Source organism: Ciconia boyciana, chromosome 24 (assembly GCF_034638445.1).
Source record: "Ciconia boyciana chromosome 24, ASM3463844v1, whole genome shotgun sequence".
NCBI classification, from domain to species: domain Eukaryota; kingdom Metazoa; phylum Chordata; class Aves; order Ciconiiformes; family Ciconiidae; genus Ciconia; species Ciconia boyciana.
The window spans coordinates 666,612-691,188 of record NC_132957.1 but is presented as its reverse complement, the minus strand read 5'-3'; the positions used below and the strand labels follow the sequence as shown (position 1 = coordinate 691,188).

The window sequence follows — 24,577 nt, the reverse complement described above, 5'->3', positions numbered from 1 at the left end:
AGACATTTGTTTCCTGCAGAATAGTGGAGTTTTGCATTCACAGACTCCTCCTGTGCAGTGGAAATATGTTCAGATATAAAGGGATGTCCTTGGCTACCAAAAAATTGCTGGCAGTGGACAGAGGGAAAACTCTTGACGAGCAGCTCCCTTACGGTTGTTGCAGAAGGACTTCTTAGAGACTAGGAAAGCACTGACCACCATAGCTTCTCCTGCAGATCATCACTTGCATCTCATTTGCACAGGAACAATTTAATCTCTTAACCAGCCACAAGCATTCCGTTGTATTACTGCTCAGGGAGGCTCCCCTATTTGCCTGAGCTCTCGACACCCACGGAAAGAGGAGACTTTGGCTAACGGGGAGGCGCTGACCACAGGCACCCCAGAGCCTGGGGCTGTCCTGCTATGTCTTCTACTCAGGTCTAACTTTTGCTGCAGGGAACAACCTGCATTTCTCCTTCTACAAGAGCAGTACGGAAGGACTCGCCCACAGGGAGCAACGGAGACGAGGCCCACGCTCTCCTCCTAGCTCCTGCCTACGACTTCAGCAGGCCCCAGCGGAGCAGGCCGAGGCTGGGAGAGCACCGGCTCTGCTCCTGGCCGTTTCTGAAGCCCTGGGCCGTCCCGGCGGGGATCGCTCCGCTCACGCTGCCTGCCACCTTCCCGCACCCTCGGCCAACCGCCTCTCCGGGAGCTCCCCTCAGGCCGCTGACGAAGCGGGCCGCCGCAGGCCCCCTGCTCACCCGCAGAGGCTGCCTGGAGACCGCCGGCCTCGCTGCCGGGCCCGGGGCGAAGGCGATGCCCCCGCCACCACGCCTGCCCGCGCCCGGGCGGGCTCGGGCGGAGGCCGCGGGCCCGGGGGCGGCGCGCGGGGCCCGGTCTCCCGCGCCAGGCCGCCGGCGCCGCACGCGCAGCGCCCCTCCCGCCGGCGCGCCGCGAGAGGCCGCCCCCGGCCGGCGCTTGACGGACGGGCCGCCGGGCCAACGGGGCGCGGGACACGTGCGCGCGGCAGCCAACGGGGCTCGGCGGGCGGGGCGGGGGCGTGGCTGGCGGCGCTGCGAGCGGCTTGTTGTGCGCGCTGCGGAGCCGTTAGTCTCCCGCTGCCCAGGCCCTGCCGAGCCGGCGACAGGTGAGGCCGCGCCGCCGCCGGCTGCGGGGCGGCGCCCGCGGAGCCCCCGGCGGCTCCCGTGAGGCCGGCGCGGGCGGGAGCGGGCGGCGAGGGCCGCGCCAGCGAGGCCGAGGCCTGGGCCTGCAGAGGGAGAGCTGGGGCCTGCGGGGGGGAGGGGCCAGCCGGAGGGGGAGCGCGGGCCCGGGGCGGCCGGGCGGCGAGCCGGGGCTGCGGCCTCCGGCGGGCCTGCGGTGGGCCTGCTGCGTGCGGGGCTGCGAGGGCCTGCGTGAGGTGGATGGGGCATGGGTGGTGGAGGAGGGGCCCGAGGCCTCCGCGCTCGTGGGCGAGAAGGCCGTGGGTCTCGCTGCCTGGGGCTGCCGCGGAGGGGGCCGGCCCTGGGGGGCAGATGCGCTGCCTGGGTCCGTGCCGTGTCTCGGGGCCTTTCCTTCTTCGGGTTGACGTCGTTGTCTTGCATATTTATTTTGCCTGTGTCTGCACGGACCCAGCTTTTAAATCTCCCACCTTCGTTAAGACTGGCGCATCTTTATTGACTGGCAGTGTCTGAGGGTGGGCTTCCTAATGCGGACGATACGTGTTAATATTAATGCTGGTTTGGGCTGGCTGGGAGGAACAGGGTTAAGTCATGCTGTGCTAAGTGCTTTTGGCCGGAAGAAATCATGGCTAAAGTAGCAGTCCACTATTGTTAGTACTCGTGGGAGGTTTTTCAAAGGAGAGCACTTACCCTTTTTTAGTGATGGGAAGAGGCAAGAATGTACTGGGGGGCCGTTCCGTGGGAGGATGTGGCTGGCAGGAACGCCTGTCGAGGTAGCCCGGGGAACGGGCCACTGAGCTCTGGTGGAATGGTTGTGTGGAAGTGTGTGCTGGCTACCATCTTCTGTAATGCTAGGTGGTGGAGTAGCATTATCTGTTGGGCAAAAGCTTATATCTGAGACTTGATGGGAATGGGAGCATGTCTTGTTGCATGAAGGACTTGCACTGGCATCCTGTGAACCACTTAATGAGACGCCTGTGGAAAATAAAGGAGGACAGGAATGGGAAGGGTAGAGATTCATTCCCTTTATTAATGCTTGTTGTTGCTGACATTTGATCACTTTTTGTGGTCTCTGTATTTCTGTTCCTTTTTCTTTTTCCTTTTATGCCCTGAATGTGGATGTTTACTGCTCATATTGCTCCTCTCTTAGCTCTTTACCAGCCTCTGGTTCCCCAAGACTCATGTTTTAACCACTTTTCTTTCTATATCTGTGTGAACAGACTTCTCTGACTTGTGTATCTCTCTAAAACTGGGGCGATGCGTATGTTCCATAGGCTTTATCAAGCCCGTATGGTTGATACGATTTCTTAGATTTCTGTTGACTCTTGGGTTATGTCTGTATTGTATGATGGATAATAGAGTCTAGATGCCTGAGCTTGTTAAGTCTGTGCTGCATGATATATTACTGTGTGACTGTCCTAGTTTTTGTTCTGAAGCAGTGTAACTGTATTTGTATAATGATGCAAATGAGTCTGTGGCTTCATGATTCAAAGTGTTGAGCAGTCCTCAGTTACAGAACTACAACCTGCGCTTGCAGTAGGCTCTCCCCTTGGCTTGACTGGAATATGAACAGGAATATCTTAAGCTGGTATGGTTGTTAAATGTATTGTGTAGTGAGTTTATAGCCTTAGTTATTTAGCCGTGTTGTGGGTGGGTCTGCAGCACCAGATAAATGTGGCTGTACTGCTTTCCTATGTGAGTTGTGTTATGCAGCGCCAGGTTTGTGGGAACAAGTAGTAGTAAGCGCAGTCTAAATGGAAATGCGAATATTATGTATAGCATCTTTCTTCACTTAATCATGTCTGTTGAGTGTGGCTGGTGTCTAGTGCTGACATTAGCTTACCATGAAACGCGCTCTATGGTCCTAATTAAAGCACTCTATTTGCTGTTTGCTGGTTCTTGCATGTTCTTTCACTTTTTTTCTTCCTGAAAAAAACCCTCCCTGGCTTGACCTGTTAGAGATGTGTCATTTTACTTTCAGAATCTATTTCTTTAAGCTGTTGTGCCAGCCCGCTTTCATTCCTGAAGCTTTGGTCTCTGTCTTGTTTCTTAATTGCTATGAGCCCTCTGTGAAATGTTGTTAGATGTTGCACTGACTACATGTCTTGTGGATAACCTACCTGTGAAGGTGGTAGACTTTTAGTTACAGAAAACTCAAGCTTGTATTTGCAGACTTCAAAAATATGTTTAGAGAATCTGTTCTTTTTGCACTTCCAAGTACTTTAAAAGAAGCATGGAAGGCAGCTGTAGGAGATTCCTGCCAATTTAAGCATTTAGGAAGAGTGACATAGTTCCGCAAAGGAGAGTGTTAAATTTTGCCTTCCATTGGAAATTGGTCAGGGCACTTCTTGTTGATGTGCAGTTCTCTGATCTAGGCACCTGCAAACTTCAAACTGCTGGCCTAAACGATCCGTTTGATTATACAACCTTGTTATATGTAGGTGATGTATGCAAAAATAGATTTTAAGCTTCTCTTGTTTTTTTTTTTTGGGGGGGTGGGGGGGTAGGGTGGAAATAAGCTATGCTGAGAAGGCAGAGATGTTCTTCATGTGTGTGGTTTTGCTGCCTCTTTTTTTTTTTTTAATATTAGTAGCAGTGGCATAGTAAGTATAATTTTCCTCTTGCCCACTGCTTCCGTGGCCTCCTTGTAGGAGTGCAGTAGCAGGTTGTGGTGTCTCATCAAGCATTCAGAGGTGGATTTCCATCGTTTTGTGCTAGTGAATGAGTTGGATGCTATCTCCTGCTCCTGTTATTTCACTTGCCTTCCTGTCCCATCAAAGTGAAAGTACCAGCTGCTAATCCAAGGATGGATCAATGTGTGGGGCAGCTGTTGTCGGAATGTCTCTGGAATCTGTAGTTCTTATGTCCACTTCTTCTCACCTACTGCAAGTATCCTGTACATAGGAAAGGAGGTGTTCCATCACAGCACAGTTCTTTGTCTCCAGATGTTTTTTGTAGGTGAAAAAATTGCCACAGGCAATTGCTAGACAGTCTGACACTGTCTAGAACAAGGAAGATAATAAAGTCTTTCTTTTTTGTTATATCTGTTTATCGTAAACCTGTCCTTTTTAAAATACCAGTGCAGAAGGTGAGATAGTCTCAGCTGCAAAAAGTTGTCCAGCTGTCTTTTCTCTGCTTAAGAACTCTGTTATGTTAACTGTCAGTGTCTTTGACCCAGGGACAAAACAACTGTGGAAGGTGTTGACGTGAAGCTCGGAGCAGAGCTCTGTAGCCTACTCTCTCCGTCAAGGCTAACTATCAACCTTGAAAGACGGGGAAATCTCAGCTCTAGCTGCAGATGTTTAGTATCTTTGCTGCATAGTTTCTAGTTGGCCCTTGTTCACACGTATCAAGCAAAGACGGTGTCAGGAGGCCCTGATCCTCCCCTTGGTGTTAAAGCAGCAGCGGGTGGTAATTATGGCCAGTCTGTATCTGATTTCTGACAGCATCCTAACTATGATTAATTTTGTTCCTGTGAATTGAGTATAGTTCATCAGGCTGGTGGTAAAATGAGGTTGTTCCTCTGGAGAATGCAGCTTATTTTTTGGCCTCAAATACTTCTGTCTCTGAATGGCAATATAAGCATTGACAAAAGTGTTTACCTTGATGATGTAATTATATGGACATGCATAAAAAAAACTAAGAGAAGCATTTAAAAGCTTTTTAGACAAATGTGGTTGTTAAAGAATATGTAAAACTACTTTGTTAAAATATTAAAATTATGACAGTTGAGATTTGTTAGAGTAGTAATATGCTTTAAACTCTTTATGCCCAATGTTATAAAACAAAAAAAGATAAACGAGCTTAAAATATGTTGTACTAGAAATCATTGATTTAGCATATGGAAATAAAGTTTGTTGAAATGCAGTAGTAGATTTTAGTATTAACCAGTTCTGGTGCAGAGATATTTTTATTGTCAGAACTGACAAAAATGTTGGAATCTGAAATTTAGTCAAGCTAAGGAGATAAAGGGCAATGTCTTCATTCCAGGGTCGCAAAGGGGGAGAGGAATCAATAAAAAATATGAGATCTATTAACTCTGAAAAATCTGAAGGACTGGCAAGAAGAAAGGATCTATTTGGTCACCAGATTTACAAACAGAATTTACATGTTAGTGTGGAAGGAACATACATGTACAAGTTAAGCAACTTACGTGGCTTAACGCTTAGAGTTTCAGTGCAAAAGAATCTTCCTGTCTAAAGACAACCTTTTTTTTTAAGTGACCTTCATTAGCATGTTTCAGTAGACTGAGTTGGTTTCATTCTTGGGGGGGTGGGGAGTACAAATGCCAAATGAATCAAATTGAATATTGAATTTAAATTTCTCCTGTTTGCTGATTTAAAATATTGTGGCTGCGGGGGAGAGGAATTCAGATGAGGCAGCTACGTGGGAGAGAATACTGACCTTATTGATCGCTGTGGGACAATAAAAAGAGAAATAGGGTCACAGTACAGTTTGGGGGAAGGAATCTGTGACGCCTCCCTTTCTGCCTTTAAGTTTTCACATGTACCCAAACATTGTGCTTCAAAGTTCAGGAAGATGGCTATTCCAATGAAACATAAGATTCATGCTCATGAAATACAGTAGCTGCCAATCAGCCTAAGCAAGCATAACAAGCAAGAAAAGGTGAGATCAAGATTCTTCCCTTGTGGTCATGGACAGGCTTTTTGGAAACAGTATCAGGCATCTCTCAAACATAGGCACACTACTTTGTATCTAAATTGTTTTTATTCATAAGGAAAACTTAAGCATTATCACCTGCCTTTGCAAGTACACATTGACATAATCTGTTGAAAGACTTAAGCATGTAGCTCAGATCTGAGCTGAGGTTTTGAAGCACGTGACCTATACTGTGCATGTATGCACTAGAATAACCTTTTATGTTAAACTTAACTTTTTTTTCCCCTCATATGCTGTATAAATGTTATTCTTGAAGAGGGAATCTGTGGATTTTGTGATTTGCCCTTCCCATCTCCCCCAGCTGGCTTTTGGTGTTTGGTCAAGATTAAAATCCTCTGCTATTTGAAGTAATATTGTATGAATGCAGTGTGAGTCAAATAGCAATGGGTCTTGCACTGTATTGACCTGTAGTCTGTATGGATGTTCATGGAGAGGTCTTTGCTTGTGGGGTGCATTGTGGGGAGCTGTTGGGGACATGAAAGGAGTTTGTGTAAAGAATAAAAGGGATTTTCTTTTTCTGTGGCATCCCCCTAAAAGGGATGCCACAGAAAGAATCTGTGGCATATGTAAAGTAAGGGGTCTGGATTAAGAGAAAGAGATGTATTCTGGCTGTGGAGCACTGGGAAACTTTTTTCTGGGAGGCACATAGGCCTAGTGGAGGTTTTTCTGCTGGTGTGGCTTCTAAGGTGAAACATACTCCATTCCTTACAGTGATTTCTGAGAAGAAAACATGGTTTGTTTTTTTTCACCAGTCTCTGTCCCTCCTATGTCTCGATTAAACTCTTGCTTCTCAATCCTGTCTTGACAGCTGGCTGCAAAGCAAGTTTTTGTATAGCAATACTATGTTGGATCATTCTTGAAAACTGTTTTCCAGAAACAGTTAAAACTAGTGGAGGCTTGCTGCAGGCCCTTCAGGCCCCTTTGTGTGTGTGGCATTGCTTTTGGCACGTGTTCAAACCCAGACATCTCAGCACCTCTGCATCTACCTTTTGCAGCTGTGTGGATTGGTTTTGCACTTCCCTTGATGTAGTAGTGTCCTTTTTGTTCTATTTCAGGTGTGATCTCCAAGGAAGACTGCTCAGCAGCTTCAAAATGGAGTGGTAGAGCAGTGTCCAAGACAGATAGCCAAATTTGTTGTTTGCCTCTGAGTCAACCATGACTTGCAGGGGGGGCATGTCAACAAATATCATCCATCTGCTGAAGAAACAGGAGGTCTCTTCTTTGTATAGCCCTGAAGCTCTACTTGAAGCACCCCATCAAGATTCTTGAGGTCAGCCAGTGTATTTAAGAATAAACCCTTGAGACTGAAGTCCAAGTTGATCAAGACAGCTCACCAGCAGAACTCTGCCACCCTCACTTGTTTCAGTGCAGGATCCCTGTTCATTCACCAGTATTAACCGCAACAAGGAGACTTCATCAGTTTAGGGACTCTGTGAGACACTGTCTCCTGAAGCACTTCCTGTGTAGTGTGTCCTAAGTGATGCTGACTTGTACTTCACTGCAAAGAAAGGCTGAGGTGTTGGGTCAATAACCTGTGTCAGCAGCCTCAGCTCTACTGTGGTTTGAGAACCATGCTGTGCTCAGTATGGCCTGTTCCCAGTGTTCCAATGAAGGTGCCACAAACTCTGGGCCACAATAATGCATTCATCTGTCTCTCTTTGGCCAAGTGTCAGATATTGGTGGTCAGCATGCTTCTGATACTGAAGACAAGAAATCTGTTTGAGGTAGCTCTGACCTTCTCGTGTTCAGCACAGCTAGTGTTAGTGCTCACTTGTGCATCTGCAGCGCTACATGGCTTTCACTCTCTGGAGAACTATATTGCATGAATGAGAATAGGTCAGTTGCTGGAGTGGTAAGACCTGCTGCCTGGACTGTAATGAAGGTGCTAATTGCTGGCACGAAGGAGCACAGAGCTCGTTGCCCTTGGAACAATTTCCTGTCTTAAGTTCTGCAGTAGCTAAAATGCTCACATTATTATTTGTCATCTGTTTAGGTGTCTGCATTCAAGTTTGTGATCCCAGTAGTGGTCTAGTGCCTTTGCAGGCCTGGGAGCAAGGTGAGGGTATACTAAGCCTCTTGCCTGATCTTGAAAACAGACAGTTATCTTTCTTGCCAGTGTTCCTGTTTCAGATTATCTCCTCAGGTTGGTACAGGTCTTCCTTCTTGGCAAACATCTCACAGTGAAGGACTTAATAGCATTGTATCCTAGAATTCTGGATGGAGATACCAAGTGTCATTTGGAAAAAGCTTTTATTGGTCTGTTGCCAGAATCATTTGTGTCATTTTTCTTTTAGACCTTCTGGGATCTTGTGCACCTTTGAGAAGGTGATTGTCATGGTCAGTGCAATGTTTCTGAAAAAAATACCTTGCAGAGCTTTTTCAGTCCAGTCCTGAGAATGCAGACCTGGCTGTTGGTGAATGAGCAATCTTGGAAGCAGGTAGTAAAGTGCTGGGCTATGTGAATTTGAGCACCTCTAGTATTAATGGAAGATTCGGGCACAGTACGTATGGTTCCCGTTGGTTGCTCTATGCATCCTTGGCATCATAAGTTTGAGGGCATCTTACACAAGGAAGAAAAATAAGGCTGCCTTTTAAAACACGCTGTTGCAGGGTTTGGTTATTTAAAAAATCTCATTTTAGGAGCTGCAGTGCAATGGAACTTAGTCTTAAAATTTCCTTTTTTTGGGACATAGAATTGAAGGCCTTTTTTGGAAAGGCTGCAAAGTACCAGTCTCATTACAGGTAGCCTTCCCAAATGGAGCTGTTAGGCCTTTTTTCCATCCTTGACCTGTCTGCTGAGAATATAAGGGTGTTCAGACTTCTGATTTATGTCAACGTGGATTGACAAACATCAGTTAATGGAGTTATAGATCCAAGTTAGGTTTTAAGCCTGGTTCTCAGGTCTGGAATATTTACTGATATAATTTGATTGTTCCCTCTTTGGTAAAGAAAGATCAGGAGATTCCCTCAACGTATTTCAGTGAGAACAGAATAAAAAACTTGTTTTCTTATGTAGCATTTCTCATTTCATCCATACTGGCCATTTTATACTGCCTTTTCTTTTTGGAATTCTTTTCAGTATGCAAAGGTTAACAACTCTTCAGGGGCTTTTTTTATTCTCACTGGCATGAGAACTGTTCACCACCAGTGGAGGAAGTGGTTTCCCACCAACTTCCAGGATGGCCAGAAAGTGTTAGTCTTGCAGTAGATTGTGTAAGTGCTTGGTGAAAGATTAGGAAGAAAGGAACATCTTCTTCATCAGCACTCTGCTCCTTTTCCTCTTCTCTACTATGCCTTTATCGCTTCTGCATGCTTTGTTCTTGGTATCCCATGAAAATGTTTGCCAGGCCTTTATGCAAGGGCTTCCTATAATTTTTTTTCTAATGTCTGAAGAAAAGCAGATGGAAGGCTTCCTTCACAGTTCTAATTGCTTCTGAATTGACAATGCCCTAGGCATTCCTTATTTATCATGGGGAGATATAGATGGTAAGTGTTGCAGCCAGTGAGATTAGAGGCTGTGGTAAAATGATTTAAAGTTGATAGCCACTTGCCAAACTCCTGTCAGTTTTGCTTAATGCCAGATATGAGTCTGGTAACTTGCCATCATGGTGTGCTGGGGAGCTTTCTGTTCTTGGTATCTAGCTGTGATGCCTCCTTTTTAGGCAGCAGATAAACCTTGCAGGATAAGGAAAATAGATTATTTTTCTTTAAGTTTTTGTTTTTGGAAAGCGTTAAAATATATAACAACTTCTTAAACTTGACAGGAGGAGAATCTTGGCAGCAGGAAGGATTTGTATCGTATCTTGGGCAAATTTGGTTAAAGTGAAGGAAATTTGAACTTTTGTCTTGTAAAGCTGGAAAAGTCTCAATGTTTCTTCCTTTGCTTACTAAGTACTTGTAATTGTACTGTACAACTTCCATACTCATCAACATCTTGGTGTGTTGTGCTTGTAGAGCTTGAATTTTATACAGGACAAAGGCAAGCAAAGTTGCCTTCCATTAAAACAATTTTGAAAACGTAAGTAATCTGGTTTTATAGCTCAGATACGTTGAACAAAGAAGGTTCAGCTGTTTGAGTGTCATTTAGCACAACAGGAAACTTTTCTGAGGTTGTGCTCAGTTCTGACAGAGCTGGATGGGAACGTGTATTTAATGACATAATTTCACAGTACAACCAAGACAACCTGGCAGCTTAAAGTCATCCGATGGGGGAGTCTCTTCCCTGCTTCTAGCTTTGCAGTTTCTCCTCTTGCTCTCCTATCCTCTGGCATTGGCTCTGGTGCTTATCTTGCTGCAAGGAAAGCAGATTAAAACTGCTGACACAACAAAAAGTGCTTCCCTCCTGGTGTAGTTTTCCATTGCTTTCATGGTACAAATTGGTTATCCTGTGGGTAGAAGGGTGCTGGGGCTTGCTCGCGTTGACACTTGAAACACAAAAATGGGGAGTAGAAGGCTAATCAGTGGGTGAGGGGGAGCAAGACCCCTCCTTCTATAAGCTGCCAGCTGTTAATGCTTCAACACATATTAAAAAAAGGATTCAGTTTAAATCTATACTGTGCTAAATCTCAAATTAACATAAGCCTAGTAATGGTTTATTCTAAAATGGCGTACTCTGTTATTGCCATTTAAAAAAAAATCTGACCTTCGCAAGAAGAAAGTACGAAATAAATGCCAGACATGACTTAAGAATAGCTACTGGTGAAGGGACTGAAAATCCCTTCCTGCAGGCAGCATTCCCTTTCTAGACTTAGGATTTCTAGTTGTTGTTCCTGACTTTTTCCATTATTCAGCTTCTAGTTGTCAGTAGCGGTGCAGTCCCTGGAAAGGCTTGTCCTCTAGTAGATCCTGATCTGATGAAGCCACGTACCATTGCTGCTCAGGCCCTTAGCGTAGCAGGCAGCGGTGTCTGTAGTTTCACAAAAATCTGTAAGCTGATGCTCCATAGTTGTCTTGTGGTGTTAATGGTTGTAACTCAAAATCACCTTATTTGAGAAGTGTATGTGGTCATATGAATGCTTCTGACCCATCTTAATGCAAAAATAAATTGGCAAACGTAGCCAGTTTTAACTCCGTGGTACTGTAAGGCTTGCTGGCTCACTCTGCATTGAGATGATCTAGAAGCTGTTGCATCCTCTGAACACCTGACCTGATGTTTTACTGGTGGCTGAGAAGCAATAATGTCTGAAACTGTTCTAATTCAGCTCGAATTGATTATCCCCTCAGGCAAGATTAGCACTGTGCTAGTGATCCTTGCTTCAGATAATATGCTCAGTTCTCAAGCAAACTGCAACTAGAGGAATTTTAATAGTAGGTGCTGATATACAGCATCTTATGTTATTCTTTTGGCCAAATGAGTGTACTGGCCAAAAGTCCTATTAAAGTAAACACAAAGTTCATCTTTGAGCCTGTGGTAATTAATTCTTCTGTGGTGGCACTGAGAGATTCAATGACAAGCAGATTTCATGTTGAACTTGGAAGGTTTACACTAAACTTTCAGAAGGGAGTTAAAGAATTGCAAGTCTGCCATAATTTCATCCAAAAATAAGTGTTTGGTCTTATGCCCTTTACTTGTGGAGTCTGAATTGGAAACACATTCATACTTAAACATTATTGCAAGTTTATGGTGTAAATTGACATGTCTGTATGCTGCTAATAGGCCAAAGTGTTTGGATTCTGTGGTAAAATGCGCAAATAGTGATGACTTAAGAGGAGGAGTTTTTCTCCTGTTGCAGGAATAGGGTTTAGGTATCCTGATCTTGACAATTTCAAAGTAGTTGTAAAAGCGCTTTAAAATCTACTATTCTGGCAGGCCACGAAGGAGGAGCAGCTTGCGTCTGTTGTGCGTTTGAGTTGTAGATGTCCTCTGCATCTGAAACGTCAGGATTCAGTCTCTGCTGATGCCTGACTAAGGCAGAGATTATCTTCGTGTGATATAATTTCTGGATGTTTTCTCAAGGCTTTCCTTAAAAAGGTGCAAAAATAGAAACTCTATCCAATACTCAATATGCACCAAAGTTAGTGTTGCAGTACGGATTCATCCGTTTCATATATGCAATTAAGCAGTCACCCAGAGGCAACCATTGAACAATAACAGGCCCTTAAGATGGAGGATAAGCAATGTGTAAAGGAGAAAACATTTAGAAAATAAATAGTCCCCGGTTGAAACACTGAACTGAGTCTAGTAAATCTGGCTGCTGCTTCTCTTTCTGTCTTTTAAGAGTTCTGGGCATAAGGTTGAGATGGCAGTTTTGATTCTGGCTAGTCAAGTGCCTGGATATGGGGAACCTGATTTTTCACTCTGCTGTTGTGAATACTTTGATGTTTACAGGAATGTGTACAAAATCTGTCTTGATGCTTTTTTATTAATGTAAAAAAACCCTTAAGAGCTCTTTAATGTTACGTAGTTTTGTAAAATGCCATGCTTGTTAGTTTGAAAGAATGAATTGTTCTGGAATTTTCAACAAATAATGTTTTGTTTTGTGAGTGGAAAAAATGCGTAGTTGAAACAGTTGCTTGTTCTCAGTTTTTTAAAATAAAAATTAAAACTTATTTCAGGTGGAGAAGGTTTGTCTTACTGAAATGCAGGATCTAGAACTTACTTGGGATTTTTCTCTTTGCAGATATTATAAAATGTCTAATGGTTATGAAGATCACATGGCTGAAGATTGCAGGGATGATATTGGTAGAACAAATTTAATTGTGAACTACCTCCCTCAGAACATGACGCAAGATGAGTTACGGAGTCTATTTAGCAGTATTGGCGAAGTTGAATCTGCAAAACTTATTCGGGACAAAGTTGCAGGTATAATCTAGTATATAAGAATTTTTTACTTTGTGGTAGACTGCTCAAGCAAATACTTAATTGAATGCAATTTAATGTAGAAATATTAAATATTTGTGTGTGTGTAATCAAACTATTGAAAAGTATGCATATAACTAGAGTAATGCTAAGACTAGATATTGAGTATTAGGAAGATAGAATACTTAAGGCTAAATTAATGACTATTTTGTATATGGTTAAGAATTCCAAAAAGTACAGTTTCTACATCAATAGGCATGTCTAAAACTAGTTTGAATTTGGTCCCCAGCTTATTTATTCTTCCTACAGCCTGAGCATTTTTGACTCTACCAGAGCTCTGAATATGCAAACAAACCTTTTGATCTGATTTTGATCAGTGAAAATAAAGGTGTGGCATGCATCTGAAATGGTTGTAGGTCTTATCACTCTTCAGGAATTTAACTTGTAAGTTCTTTAAATAGGATCGTTAGTAGTAGCTTTAAAAAATGAGAGGAATGAATTGTTCAGATTTGTGGAACTGAATGTTTCCTTGAAAACAAACAAATGGTGGTAGAGCAACTGGTTCCCTAAGCCATATCTATTTAGTTGCAGGAGCTTTTTATGTGCTCTGCGAAGTTGTTTTAATCCTTGCACAGTTAAAAATCTTAATTTACAAATTCTGGTTATTCTTGTTCAGAATTCACAGAATCTTGAATTTAGTGGGAGAGCATGGTTGTTTCTGTAAATAAAAGTAATTGTGCTGTTAGCTAGCTATGCATGCTTGTTTGTTCTCAGCCTGCAGACGACTGCCTTGTGGAATTTTCTGCTGCACATGCTCAGTCTTGTATTTTAGAATCTAGCAATACTGACTTACATCATTATCTAATCCATAATGAAACAGGTCTGAAACTACTTCACTGTCTGTAAAAACTGCATGAAAGCTGATGAAACACATGAGAATTCTTTGTGTGTTATCTTAACTGACTTTAGTACTTTATTTTGTATGCCTGAGAATAGACATGAGAACTGAATAATTAAAAACTTCAGAATTTACTTTCAGAACGGCTTCTCTGATTTTCATGTCTTTAGTTTTCCTAATTTCTTTCAGATGAAGTTTCATGTTATAGCTGTCTATCTAAATCTGTACTTACAGAATGTGTATGTAAAATCATCGTGAAATAGTTACATAAAATACTGATTTCTTTGAATATTTTCATAGCAGAGTGTTCAGCCTAGATGTTATCATACAGTTTGAGATGCTTAGAAGTAGAGGCTTGCTCTGAAGGCTACTTTTGCAAGGAAATAAGATCACTTGTTTAATGGTAGCAAGCCATTCATCAAATGTCACGGCTGATCCACACCTTAGACTTTCAAATAAGCACAAAATCTTCTGCATGGGAGGAAAGGATATTTTAAATGAGAAGCAAGACATGTTGCTTTATTAAACTTCACTACCTGAAATTTGAGAGTCTACTTCATGCTGTTCCCTGTATCATCAAGTACTCTGGTAAAGTCTGATTAACTTTAACTTGGAACTTGACAGTGCTAGGTAGTTTAAAGTCCAAAACATATGCTTGTTTGCTTCAGGTTTTTCTTAACGACCCTCTGAAGAATCAAAAGTAAAATTCCTGTTAGCGTTGCATAGAGTCCTTAGGTGCCTGTAGACAAAATGCTCGCTTTTCTTTAAAGTGATTGCAAGTGTTTAATTCTGCATGGCTGCGTTGGTCAGACCACTTAATTTTGTTGCTACCTAATTTTTCATTCACTTGCAACACTTAGGAGCAATTCCCAGTCTTCTCCATGCTCGCTGCTAGTTTTGGAATATCAGTAACTAAGAATTGGCTTCTTCAGGAACCTTCTAAAAGTACCACTTTTTTTCTTCCTTTTGCTTTTCTTTCCGGCCCTTCGTGTTTGCATTAGGATTTCTGTATTGTAAAACTCCACTCTAAGCAGATCTGATGTTTGGCTGCCTCCAAAAAGAACAGTCTTGTGGCAGAGTTCGGCTTTCCTTGTGCCACCACTTGCATTTTTCTGACCCCATGGCAGACTAGAAGCAAACTAGAGCTGCAGAAAAACCTGTTTAGCTCCCTGACCTTGGCTTCTGTGAGATCAGATAAGTCATAATATTGGCATGTAAGATGTAGTGGGGTTGAGTGGCCTGGACAGGAGGGAGGTAACCTCTCCTTTTGTTAGAATCAGACTTTTTAGATCAGTTTAGTTCTTTTCAAGGAAATGGTAGCTTTGGTGCCCCATGACATTATATTAAATCAAAGCATTTTGTCTTTGGAGTTGCCTTTATTGACTGTATTTGCAGAGTTAAAGTCAATGTTTGTTTAATAATGCCTATTTTTCATAAAACAATGACTGATATGTATATTTTTTTCTCAATTAATTATCGATTAATGACTTACTGAACTAGCCTTAGCTTTCTGGAGATTGATTACTTTGATTCAAGAGTCGATTTGAAAGCTGAAGTTTTGTGTTGTTTGAACAAAGTATTTCATTATGATCAAAGTGTATATGTTGTTGAGTTTTGTTACAAATACAGCAAGGTACTGAACAATCTTATGTTCCATGTATTAGATTGTGTTTATAAAATTTAGAGAAACTCTTTGAAACCACTAGACTACTTACCCTTTATTTTGTTATTGATTAATGCTGTAGGAAGTTGAAAGTAGCAGCAAACCATAGTGTCAGTTTACATTCCTTATATGAATTTTCTGCTTTGTGTACACATGGATTATAGCAGTTGATAAAAGTATGCCTGTGCATTTGTTTTGTTGTTTGAGACATGATAACTTATTTTTCTGTTTTTAGCAGTAACTGTAAAGAGAAGCTTGTGCCCAGTAGATGAATGTTAGACAGGGTGCAGTGCTCCTTCAGCTCTTCCTGGTCACACTGGAAAGATAGGGTGCTGGTCTCTTCATTCTCCAATTTGTGTATTACGTTCCTAAGCACTTCCAGACATGGCTTTGCTTAACTTGTGATGAGTGAATCAGTACTCAGGGTCAGTGGGCAAATATTGCTTGATTGTTGCTCTGTTGATCACTGTACTTGCATTTATGGTGAGTATGTCTTGGACATCCAGGATTTTCATAAGAGAACTATAGAACTCATACTGGATATTGTTCTTTCTGTCAGATCTTAAGACTAGCACTAGCCGTACCTTGGGGCTTTGAGCCCTGGGGAAACATTAGAAGGTTGCTTCCCAATATAGTATGGCACAGTGTCAAGTCTGAGATGTAACTTTTCACTGTTGCATCTCCTGGCCTTTTGTAGTAATTCCTGAGGCTTGTGAGTAGCCATTGACCCAATTCAGTTGATGAAATCCTCTTTTCCTATGGCTCTGGCTCATGAGGCTGAGAGCAAGGAAGAGCACTGGGGTTTGTCCGATCAGTCTGTGCTGATTAGACTGTAGCCCTCTAGCACTGACTTCAGACACAATGGTGCCAAACTTGTGCTCTGTACTGATTTCCTACTTAGCAATGTGTGTAGTGTTAAATGTCCTCTTTCTTGGAGCCACCGCCTCCTACCATAGATGATTCAACAGAAGAAATACGTCCTGTACCGTATTTTGCATTGAGGGTGCTTGACTTTGCTGGGACATCCAGATTCTGGGATCTGGGTTTCCAGCCAATCTGCTGTGCTGGACTCCTCTTACAGGTGAACACTTTTTAAGGCATTTCTCCTCCTTCAGTATCTGTCAATGCAGAAATCCAGGCCTTTGCGCCACTCTAGTCTTGCTGAATGTCTTGCAGCACAGATGCAGATGACTTCTTGTGTCAGGATGTCTGACTGCGCACAATGCGGATGCTTCTCATCAATAGCTGTAAATTTTCTGAGAGAACCTGGCTGCCTTTAGTCTGCTGTTTGTGCAGGTATACGCAGACTTTTAGTCCTTCTGGACCAAATGCTAAAGCTGGAAGTTAGTCTGCTATGGGTGTAAGTTGTATTTAGTTTCTCTGTCTTCCCCTTACACTCCTGAAGTGTTGGTACTTTCAAACCCGACTGTCCTAAAGCTCTGAAAAGGTTGGGTTAAACTTTTCCCATGTGTTTAGGGTCTTGGACTGCTGTGGAGTCTTTTTATTGCTCATGGCACCCGTAGCCCTGCTCTGAGTACCTGGTGACAAGTTTGCTGTGTGCACCTCTCTGTAGAATTGTTCTATCAGTCGATTTTGCTAGGGAGGCATCCGACTTCTTGAGGGGTCATGTTCCCTCCCTCACACCTTCTGTACTGCATGAGCAGGGAATAAGGTATCCCTGTGATACTCATGACAAAATACTCATGACTTTCTACTCTAGGAAATCTAGGATATGATCCTTCAGACTGCCAAAGGCTCTGTCTGTACCTGTCAACTACCAAAATATAGCCATCTTTATGCAGACACTTTTCAGTGGGCTTCCTCTCAACTGTCTGCATTTGCTTATGTAAGTTTGAGCTCTGATGGAGCTTGCTAATGTTGAACTCCTTGATCAGCAGCTATGAGGGACAAAGGTATCGCTCCACTGTTGCTGAAAAATGTGGAGCGGAATGGACACTTTGGGGTGACTTGTTAAAGTTGTGTGCAGAAATCTGGGGTCCGTCTCAAAAAAACCTGTTGTTATGGCTCACTTGCACTGCAAGTGTGTGTGTGGCATGGTCCTTACAGGACCAAAAAGAAATCACTTCTAGGTAGTTGGAATTCCTCAGGAGTCAGTATGCATCTTCACCTTTTCCCTGTCTTTTCCTTTTCATGATGTCTTCTCTAGAAGATTTTCAAGAAATCATGCAGCTGAAAAATAAATGAATGGCTGGGTCCTTGTAAGCTTTTAAAGCAAAAAGGGAAGGAAGATTTTATTGCACCACTTTCAGATGCTGAAAGGCAATAAGTAGCTCTCTAGCTCACGTGACAGGGTAACTATTCACTTCACTAGTGCAGTGGACTCCAGTGTAGAAACAGAATTCTTAAGTGTTCTTGTTTTGTGGAAAGTATTTAAGTATTCTCTTTGGCTGAAATTGTTTCCTTTTGCATGGAAAACAACCATGAAATTGCTTATGTGGTTTTGCTGTTAACTGTGTAATTGGAATGCATCATTACCCCTGGATTTTTTTTCTAGCTTTTTAATCACATTTGGTGGTATGCAGTTTCTTTAAATCTGCATTCAAGAATGCCTAGCAACAATGGTTAACTTAAGGAAAAGTGCAGACAAATTGGCCAAATACTGAAAATGTTAACAACCTTCTAGCTTTGCCAGATTCACTTAATTTCCTTTATCATAAGGTTGGCCATATATACTACCTCAGAGGTCATAACTGAGCTCTAGCAGGGATATGGGAATACACTTAATATAAAGGTTGCTTGGGTTCTTTAGGTGGGTTCAGAGCACAGCTAGCAGAAGCAGCAGCTGGTGCAGCAGTTCCTGGCTCTGCTTCTAAATGTTCTGGGAACTTCTAGGATTGTCAACAGACTTCTGGGAACCATTTGAAGAACTGGAGTGCTTGCTGCTGCCAGGAAAGGATAGCTGTAGGAGACCTTGACTTCTAGCAAGGAGCTCTGAGCTCTGTCAGGTGTACTTGATCAAAGGGAGGTTGGAGCTTTTGTTCCAGTTGACACCTGGTTAGGGAGGGCCAAGCACCTGTTCAGCTATTGCTTAGGACAGGCCTATATAACAGTCTAGCCTAGAGCATAGCTCCCAGAGTGCTGGGAACAGGCATAGCAGTGCAGATGGGGACCATGGACTGGGTTGAGATCAGCCTATATGCACTCAGGAGTGGTGGTGACATGCTGCACGGTCTCCAGCAGTCATTGTAGCAATGATCCCTATCACATCGGAGGCCTTGAGTGAAAAAGAGCTACCTTGACCGAAAAAGAGGGCACAGCTCTGCAGGTCTTGGGCTTCAGGGAGTGCCTGGGGCCTCTCGCTCGGGCTGGGTAGAGGATGTGTTCTTATCGCTGCTGGAGGACCTTTGTCACCAAGTGAAGGACCTGTGGTTGGATTGAAAACCAGTCTCTGAGGTTGGTGATCAGCAGCACAAAGTCCAGCTGAAGGCCAGTCACTTGTGAAGTACCCAAAGGTTTGATGTCAGGGCCAATTCTGTTTTAAAATTTTCGTTAATGACCTGGATGATGGGACAGAATGCATGCTCAGCATGTTTGCACCTGATACCAAACTAGGAGGAGTGGCTGGTACACCAGGTGGTTGTGCTGCCATTCAGAGGCACCTTGGCAGTGTTCTCTGAAAGCTTTAAGGCAGGGTTGCCATAACGGAGGACGACTTCCTACTCTTTTAGGGTTGTGGGTATCCTTTTACTCTGTTTGGAGACATTGAAAAGGTTAAAAATATTAATGCTTAGTATCCCTCCTGATGATACATAGGCACATAAAGTCAAAAAGGCCAACACAGTTGTACTAGTCATTGCATGAAGGACTCTGCTTTAGAAAAGCTGAATTAACTTCGTTTGCCTTTCTTTTCCCTCATCAAGCCATAAAAATGAGCCATATAGCAAAATCTTCAGTTGTACTAATATTTCTCAACGTGTTTTTTGTGGGAGTTATTGTTCCACAGCTTCTTAGAATACTTTCATTCTCTTCCACTGGAGAAGCAGTATGTTTCTGCAGAATAACAATTTAGTTCTTAACCTATGATCATGTTGACTCTGAACACTTGCTGAGGTTTTGCATTGTAATGTTTGCAGCTAAAAAGTGTCATTTGAAAGCTGAAGTGTCTTCCTAAGGAGATGAGGTGAGTGGATTTTTCAGCCCTCAGCATCTTGAATAGTCAGGCTTCTATTCCAACTACAGATTAACAAAACCTGTCTTAAAGTTTAAAGAAATGAGATCTTACGGTAAGTGAGCAAGGCATTTTCCTCCCAAAGACTTCCTCAAGAAATCAGCCTGTGGTATTCGTGCACAATTTTGGGCCTGGTATTTTCTGTGTTCACTTTACAAATCCTTTTCACTTTACAGCATCTAGGATGCTGGCAATTCATATGGAAAAAGAGCCCTGGAGCAACTTAAATTAAATCTCAATAGAAAAATGTTCTGGAAATGAGATAAAGGAAAAAAAATATGAGGAGAACACATAGAAATAAGTATGTGGAAGGGCTTCATTAAATGCAATGAATTAATAAAAATAGTAAACCTTTTGTTTTCAGGATTTAAAGCTGTCACTCTTACTGCATATGGTCGAATTTTTTAAATATTGTGGAGATAGTGAGATCCTTGGAAGCTGTCTTGTTGAGCCAGGGTAAAGAACAGACATGTCAAGTTAGCTCTGTAGCTTTTGACTTTTTTCTGACAAATGTCTGTTTGAATTGCATGTAGTCATCTTTGTTTCAAGGCAAATGCCATTTATTTTGCAGATGGAGGAGAGGCCACTGTATTTGTAATTCATGTTTTCCTGAGTTGTTTGAAGGTCAGGCTTTCCAAACCTGTTAAATGCAATTTTGCCCTTAAACTTCCATAAATGAAACTATTCATTGTTTGGCCACGGAACAGAAAGTGGCTTGTGTCCTGGTTTATAAAGCCAAATGAAGCAGTGGGGACATGTTCTGTGTTTAAAAATCATTATCAATAAAACTAGATATTATTTTCTTTGTTTCCTTTCTAGTTCCTTTCTGTTGCAATCAAAAGTCTTTTTAGTAAGACATGCTGGTTTTAAGTCTTAAGCAGAAGCAGGAATTGGCTCAGATAGTAGTCTATGTCTCAGTCATAGAAACTGTAATAAAACTGAATTCAGTTACTGTGGAAGAAAGTTACTGAGCTGTTGCATTGACACTGACCACAGAGGTATTTAAAGGACAAATATCATGGAAATGCTTAAATATAAACCTAAGCTTTTGGTTTTGTACTCTAAAGGGTGTGCTTAAAGTGCAAGTGGAGCATGGTGCAGTGATTCCTGGAGTAGTATTGATCCGACAAATCCAGCCTCACAACATTGCAGTACTTCTCAGGTGTCTTACTAGGTTAGGCACAAGACCAGACTATCCAGCTAGGCTGAGCTTTGCCCCCAGCCTGACACGAACGTCATTATGTGGGATTTCTGCAGTGCTCTCTTGGTGTTTGCATGACTAATTATAGTTTTTGGACAGCATTTATGACTGAACTAGAGATGAAGCTTAACTGTAAAAAGTAGTTCAGAATGATTAATTGTAGCTTCAAGAAGTTATTCAGGCAAAAAAAACCCCAACTTGCTTCCATTTTCCAAAATCTGTATAAAAGACTGTAGAATATTTTTCAGGCAATGTGAAAGTGATTTTTAAGATTAACATGCTACTTCAGTACCTGTACTAAAACTACTGTACTTAGTTCTGTCTCAAGCAGCATGTTTGCTACTTTTCTGGGACTTACTGCGGTCACCATGGTATAAGCGGGAAAGAATGAGTGTGTTTCAGAGAAGCAAAGCAACTTCTCAGTATCACTGATGAAGCCAGGTGTAAGGACATTGCTGGAGAATGGAGGACTGGCTCCTTGGCGACTGGATCAGGAGAAAAGTTTTGGTTCAGGCTGTGGGTTTTAGCTTCGGATTCATGTGTTTTCAGAGTAGCTGAGACGCATCATTTATATCTCTAGTGACGGACTGGGTGTAGGGAGTGTTCCCTGTATTTTCAAAAATATACTGTGAACTGTGTGGTAGACTAGTAATAAATAGAATCACTTCTGTGTTGTGATGATAGGGTTTGATCAGCATAGACTTGTAATGGAAAATCATGCCCTTCTACTGTTAGTTTTGAAGATTGGTTATTAAATACTTGAGATGTTTGTTCACATCCAAAAATATGTTTTGTCAAAAATCCTTCAAGAAGCTGCTTTCTTTTCTTTTTTTTTTTTATTTTTGTAAGGACACCTTGTAGTATGAAAACAAAAACTGCCAAGGGGATAACAAGTAGCAACTGCTTGTGTCCAAAGTTGAGCCAAGCACTGCATGTAGAACATGTCAGGTTCTGAAGTTGGCATTTAGAATATTAAAGTGAAAAAGTGGTTAACAGTTACGATGTGGAGCAGATTTAACGTTGGGCTGAAGGACATAAGGAGGAGCTAGAAACCAGCATCATCTCCTGAGACCAGTGGACAAGAAAATGACAGAAGAAAACTAGGGGAAACCTACAGAAATGAGTTTTCACTTAGTTAAAAATAGACTATGAGAATGGGTGCTTCCAAAAATGTGTGACAGAATAACTAGTCCACTGAAAACTGGCAGAGTCTGTGTTGCTAGCCATGTAGCAGTTTTGGTAATTCCAGGCTTTGGTTTAAGGACTACACTAGAAACAAAATTTAGAAATTGTTCCATGAATGGGAGAAAATACTGTGAGGGAGAAGAAAAGTGTGATTCTTTACCTTCTCTAAACCTTTCATTAATGTTTAGTTCTGTTACATCCCTACTTAAATGAAGTATGCGTATAGGCTGTCTTAATACAAAAAGACCTTGTTCTGTGGAACTGGAAGAACCTCAGATTAACATAGTGTTGAGTTCCTCATTCTGTCATTTGGGATCATAGGTGCAGTTTTAAGGGACACTAGTCCAGCCTCCTGCTCAGAGCAGGATCAGCTGTGAGGTTTGACCAGGTTACTCAGGACTTTGTCCCATCTGGTCTTGTAAACCTCCACATGCTCAGTCCCCTGAGCATCTTGGTGGCCCTTCGCTGAGCTCACTCCAGTTTATCAATGTCTTTCCTGCATTGGGGGACCTTAAAAATTGGATGCAGTATTCTAGGTGTGGTCTAGTGAGTGTTGAGTAAAGGGGGATATGATCTCTTCCTTCTGTCTTCTGGCTGTACTTCCATTAGTACAATGCAGGATGCTGTTAACCTTCTCTGTCGTACTGCACTGCTGGCTCATGCTCGCTTTGCTGTATACCGTGATTCCCAGGTCCTTTTCCATAGAGCTGCTCTGCAGCCAGTAAGTGCCCAGTCTGTGGTGTTGCCAGGGTTTCTTCCTTCCCACGATCAGGACTTTGCGTTCGTCCTTGCTGCATTTCATAAGGTGCCTGTTGGCCCGTTCCTCCAGTGTGTTTAGGTCCCTCTGGGTGGCAGCCCTGCCCTCCAGTGTATTGACAGGTTCCTCCCCACCTGGTGTCATCTCCAATCTTGGTGAGAGCGCACTCCCATCACCTCCTCCAGGTCATGGATAAAAAGTTAAACAGCAGGTCCCAGGATAGATCCCTGCAAAACTCTACTTGTTGCAGGCATACATGTAGAGTGGGGGGAGGGGGGCTTGGGGGATTTTTTTGGTCTCTTTTTGAAGATGGATATGGCATTTGCCTTCCTGCAGCTGCTGGGGACCTCTTCCAATTTCCATGACTGTTCAAAGATGATAGAGAGCAATTTTGGCCAGGACATGAGCCTGGTGTCTCAGCACCCTTAGAAAGAGCCCATCTCGTCCCATGGACTTGTATGGGTCAAGTTCCCTCAACCAGTCAGTCCCTGACTTGATCTTTATCCACTGGTCCTTCTTCTTAAACTCTTTCGCGAAGTGCAGAGGCCTGTTAGACTTTGTCAGTGAAGAGCGGGCAAAGAAGGCACCATGTACCACTGTCACAAAATCCCACACCCTATTCAGCAGCTGTCCCACGTTTTCCTTTTTCAGCCTTGTACTGCTGAGACAGCAGTAGAAGCTTTTCTTGTTACCCTTGATTATTTTTTTGTTTGTTTGCATTCCTTTCAAGTCTGCACTGCAGTTGAGCTCTGGCTGTCCTGAGACTGAGTGGACAGTGTTTCTAAATTCCTCCTTTTGTAGGCTGTTGTTTCTTCCATCTCCTGCATGCTGCTTGTTTGCATTGGAGCTCTGCCACGAGTTCCCTGCTTAGCCAGGCTGCTCTACTGACACATCTGCTTGTTTTCCTGGGTGTTAGGATGTTAGGAAACAAAAGATGCTGTATGTGTAGTGTTGACTCGTCTCAGGGAGTTAGAATATAGCCTCTTGATCACTTGCTCTGCCAATCCTACCTTGCTGCACTGCTGCATTGGCATAACCCTTTTTTTGGAAGTTTGATGCAAGGGTGCTTGCATTTTTCTCAGGGTTGATGTGATTATGTATCCCCAGCTATACAATAGTGTAACTGTACTAAAGAAAGCCCACACAAGGCACATCTGAGGACTTTTAATCTGTTCTCATCCTCTGAAACTACAGAGTCACTGCTTTGAATTCCGCTTTTTCAGCGCATTGATGTCTGGTATTTGGACGTGGTATTTCTTGATGCATTCATACATATTTAAGCTATCTGGTTATCACTCACGGCACATTTTGTAAAGCCAAACAAACAAAACAACCAAAGCCAACTGTCTTTCCAAGACGCCCCATCCTCCCCTGAGTGATGTTTGGGGAGATCTGTTCCATCCTTCTGTGTTATTTACTTGGGCTTTTTTAATTTAATCTCAAAACACTGTTTCCCAGTTCAAAAAACAAATTCTAAACCAAAATGCCTTCATACTGAGGTGCGCTGACATGACAGGAGCCAGGTTTAAATTTAAGTTTTCTTGAGAAGGATAGGATGGGGAGAACCTGTGTCAGCTGCTTTCGGAGGGGCAGCTAGTCTGTAGTGACGTGGAAAATAAGTATGAGCTCCGCTCTCATGCTAGACTCCCCAGTGAAACTAGAGGTGTCAGTCAGTAGCGGGGGGGAATAAGAAACGAGCTAGTGACTGAAGTAGTGCGTCTCGGGGAGCTGGGAAAGGAAGCAAGGACATGGACAGAAAACCAAGTGATACACAGAAAGAAAATGAGTGCCCTCTTTCATGAAAGGGCTTTTTATCATGGAAACAGAAGTAGATTCTTTCTGCTGAAGTAGTATAGTAGTTTGCTTAAAACTAGGTTTTATGGTCACTTTGTTATTCATCCAGATAAGGACCTACTTGTTTCTCTTTTTTTAATCTTTGTCTCTTGAGTAGATTTGCATTTATGTATATGCAAACTTTTTAAAAGTTTTTTTTAAAGGTTTTTTAATTACTATCCACTAAAATAGTTTTAAAACTGTTATAGTACTGC

At 42.6% G+C, this 24,577-nt stretch overlaps 1 protein-coding gene across 2 annotated transcripts in view; it reads left to right on the top strand.

Moving 5' to 3' along the window:
* Positions 1-1,022: 1,022 nt before the first annotated feature.
* ELAVL1 (ELAV like RNA binding protein 1) overlaps positions 1,023-24,577 on the top strand; it is a 44,772-nt gene continuing 21,217 nt past the window's right edge. The window contains exons 1-3 of one of the 2 annotated variants that reach the window (XM_072845081.1): positions 1,062-1,126; positions 6,893-7,107; positions 12,458-12,639. In XM_072845081.1, coding sequence (XP_072701182.1) covers positions 12,468-12,639 — 172 coding nt within the window. In that variant the 5' untranslated portion in view covers positions 1,062-1,126; positions 6,893-7,107; positions 12,458-12,467. Of the gene's footprint in view, positions 1,127-6,892; positions 7,108-12,457; positions 12,640-24,577 lie in introns of both variants that reach the window. The other variant, XM_072845080.1, reaches the window with a different exon arrangement.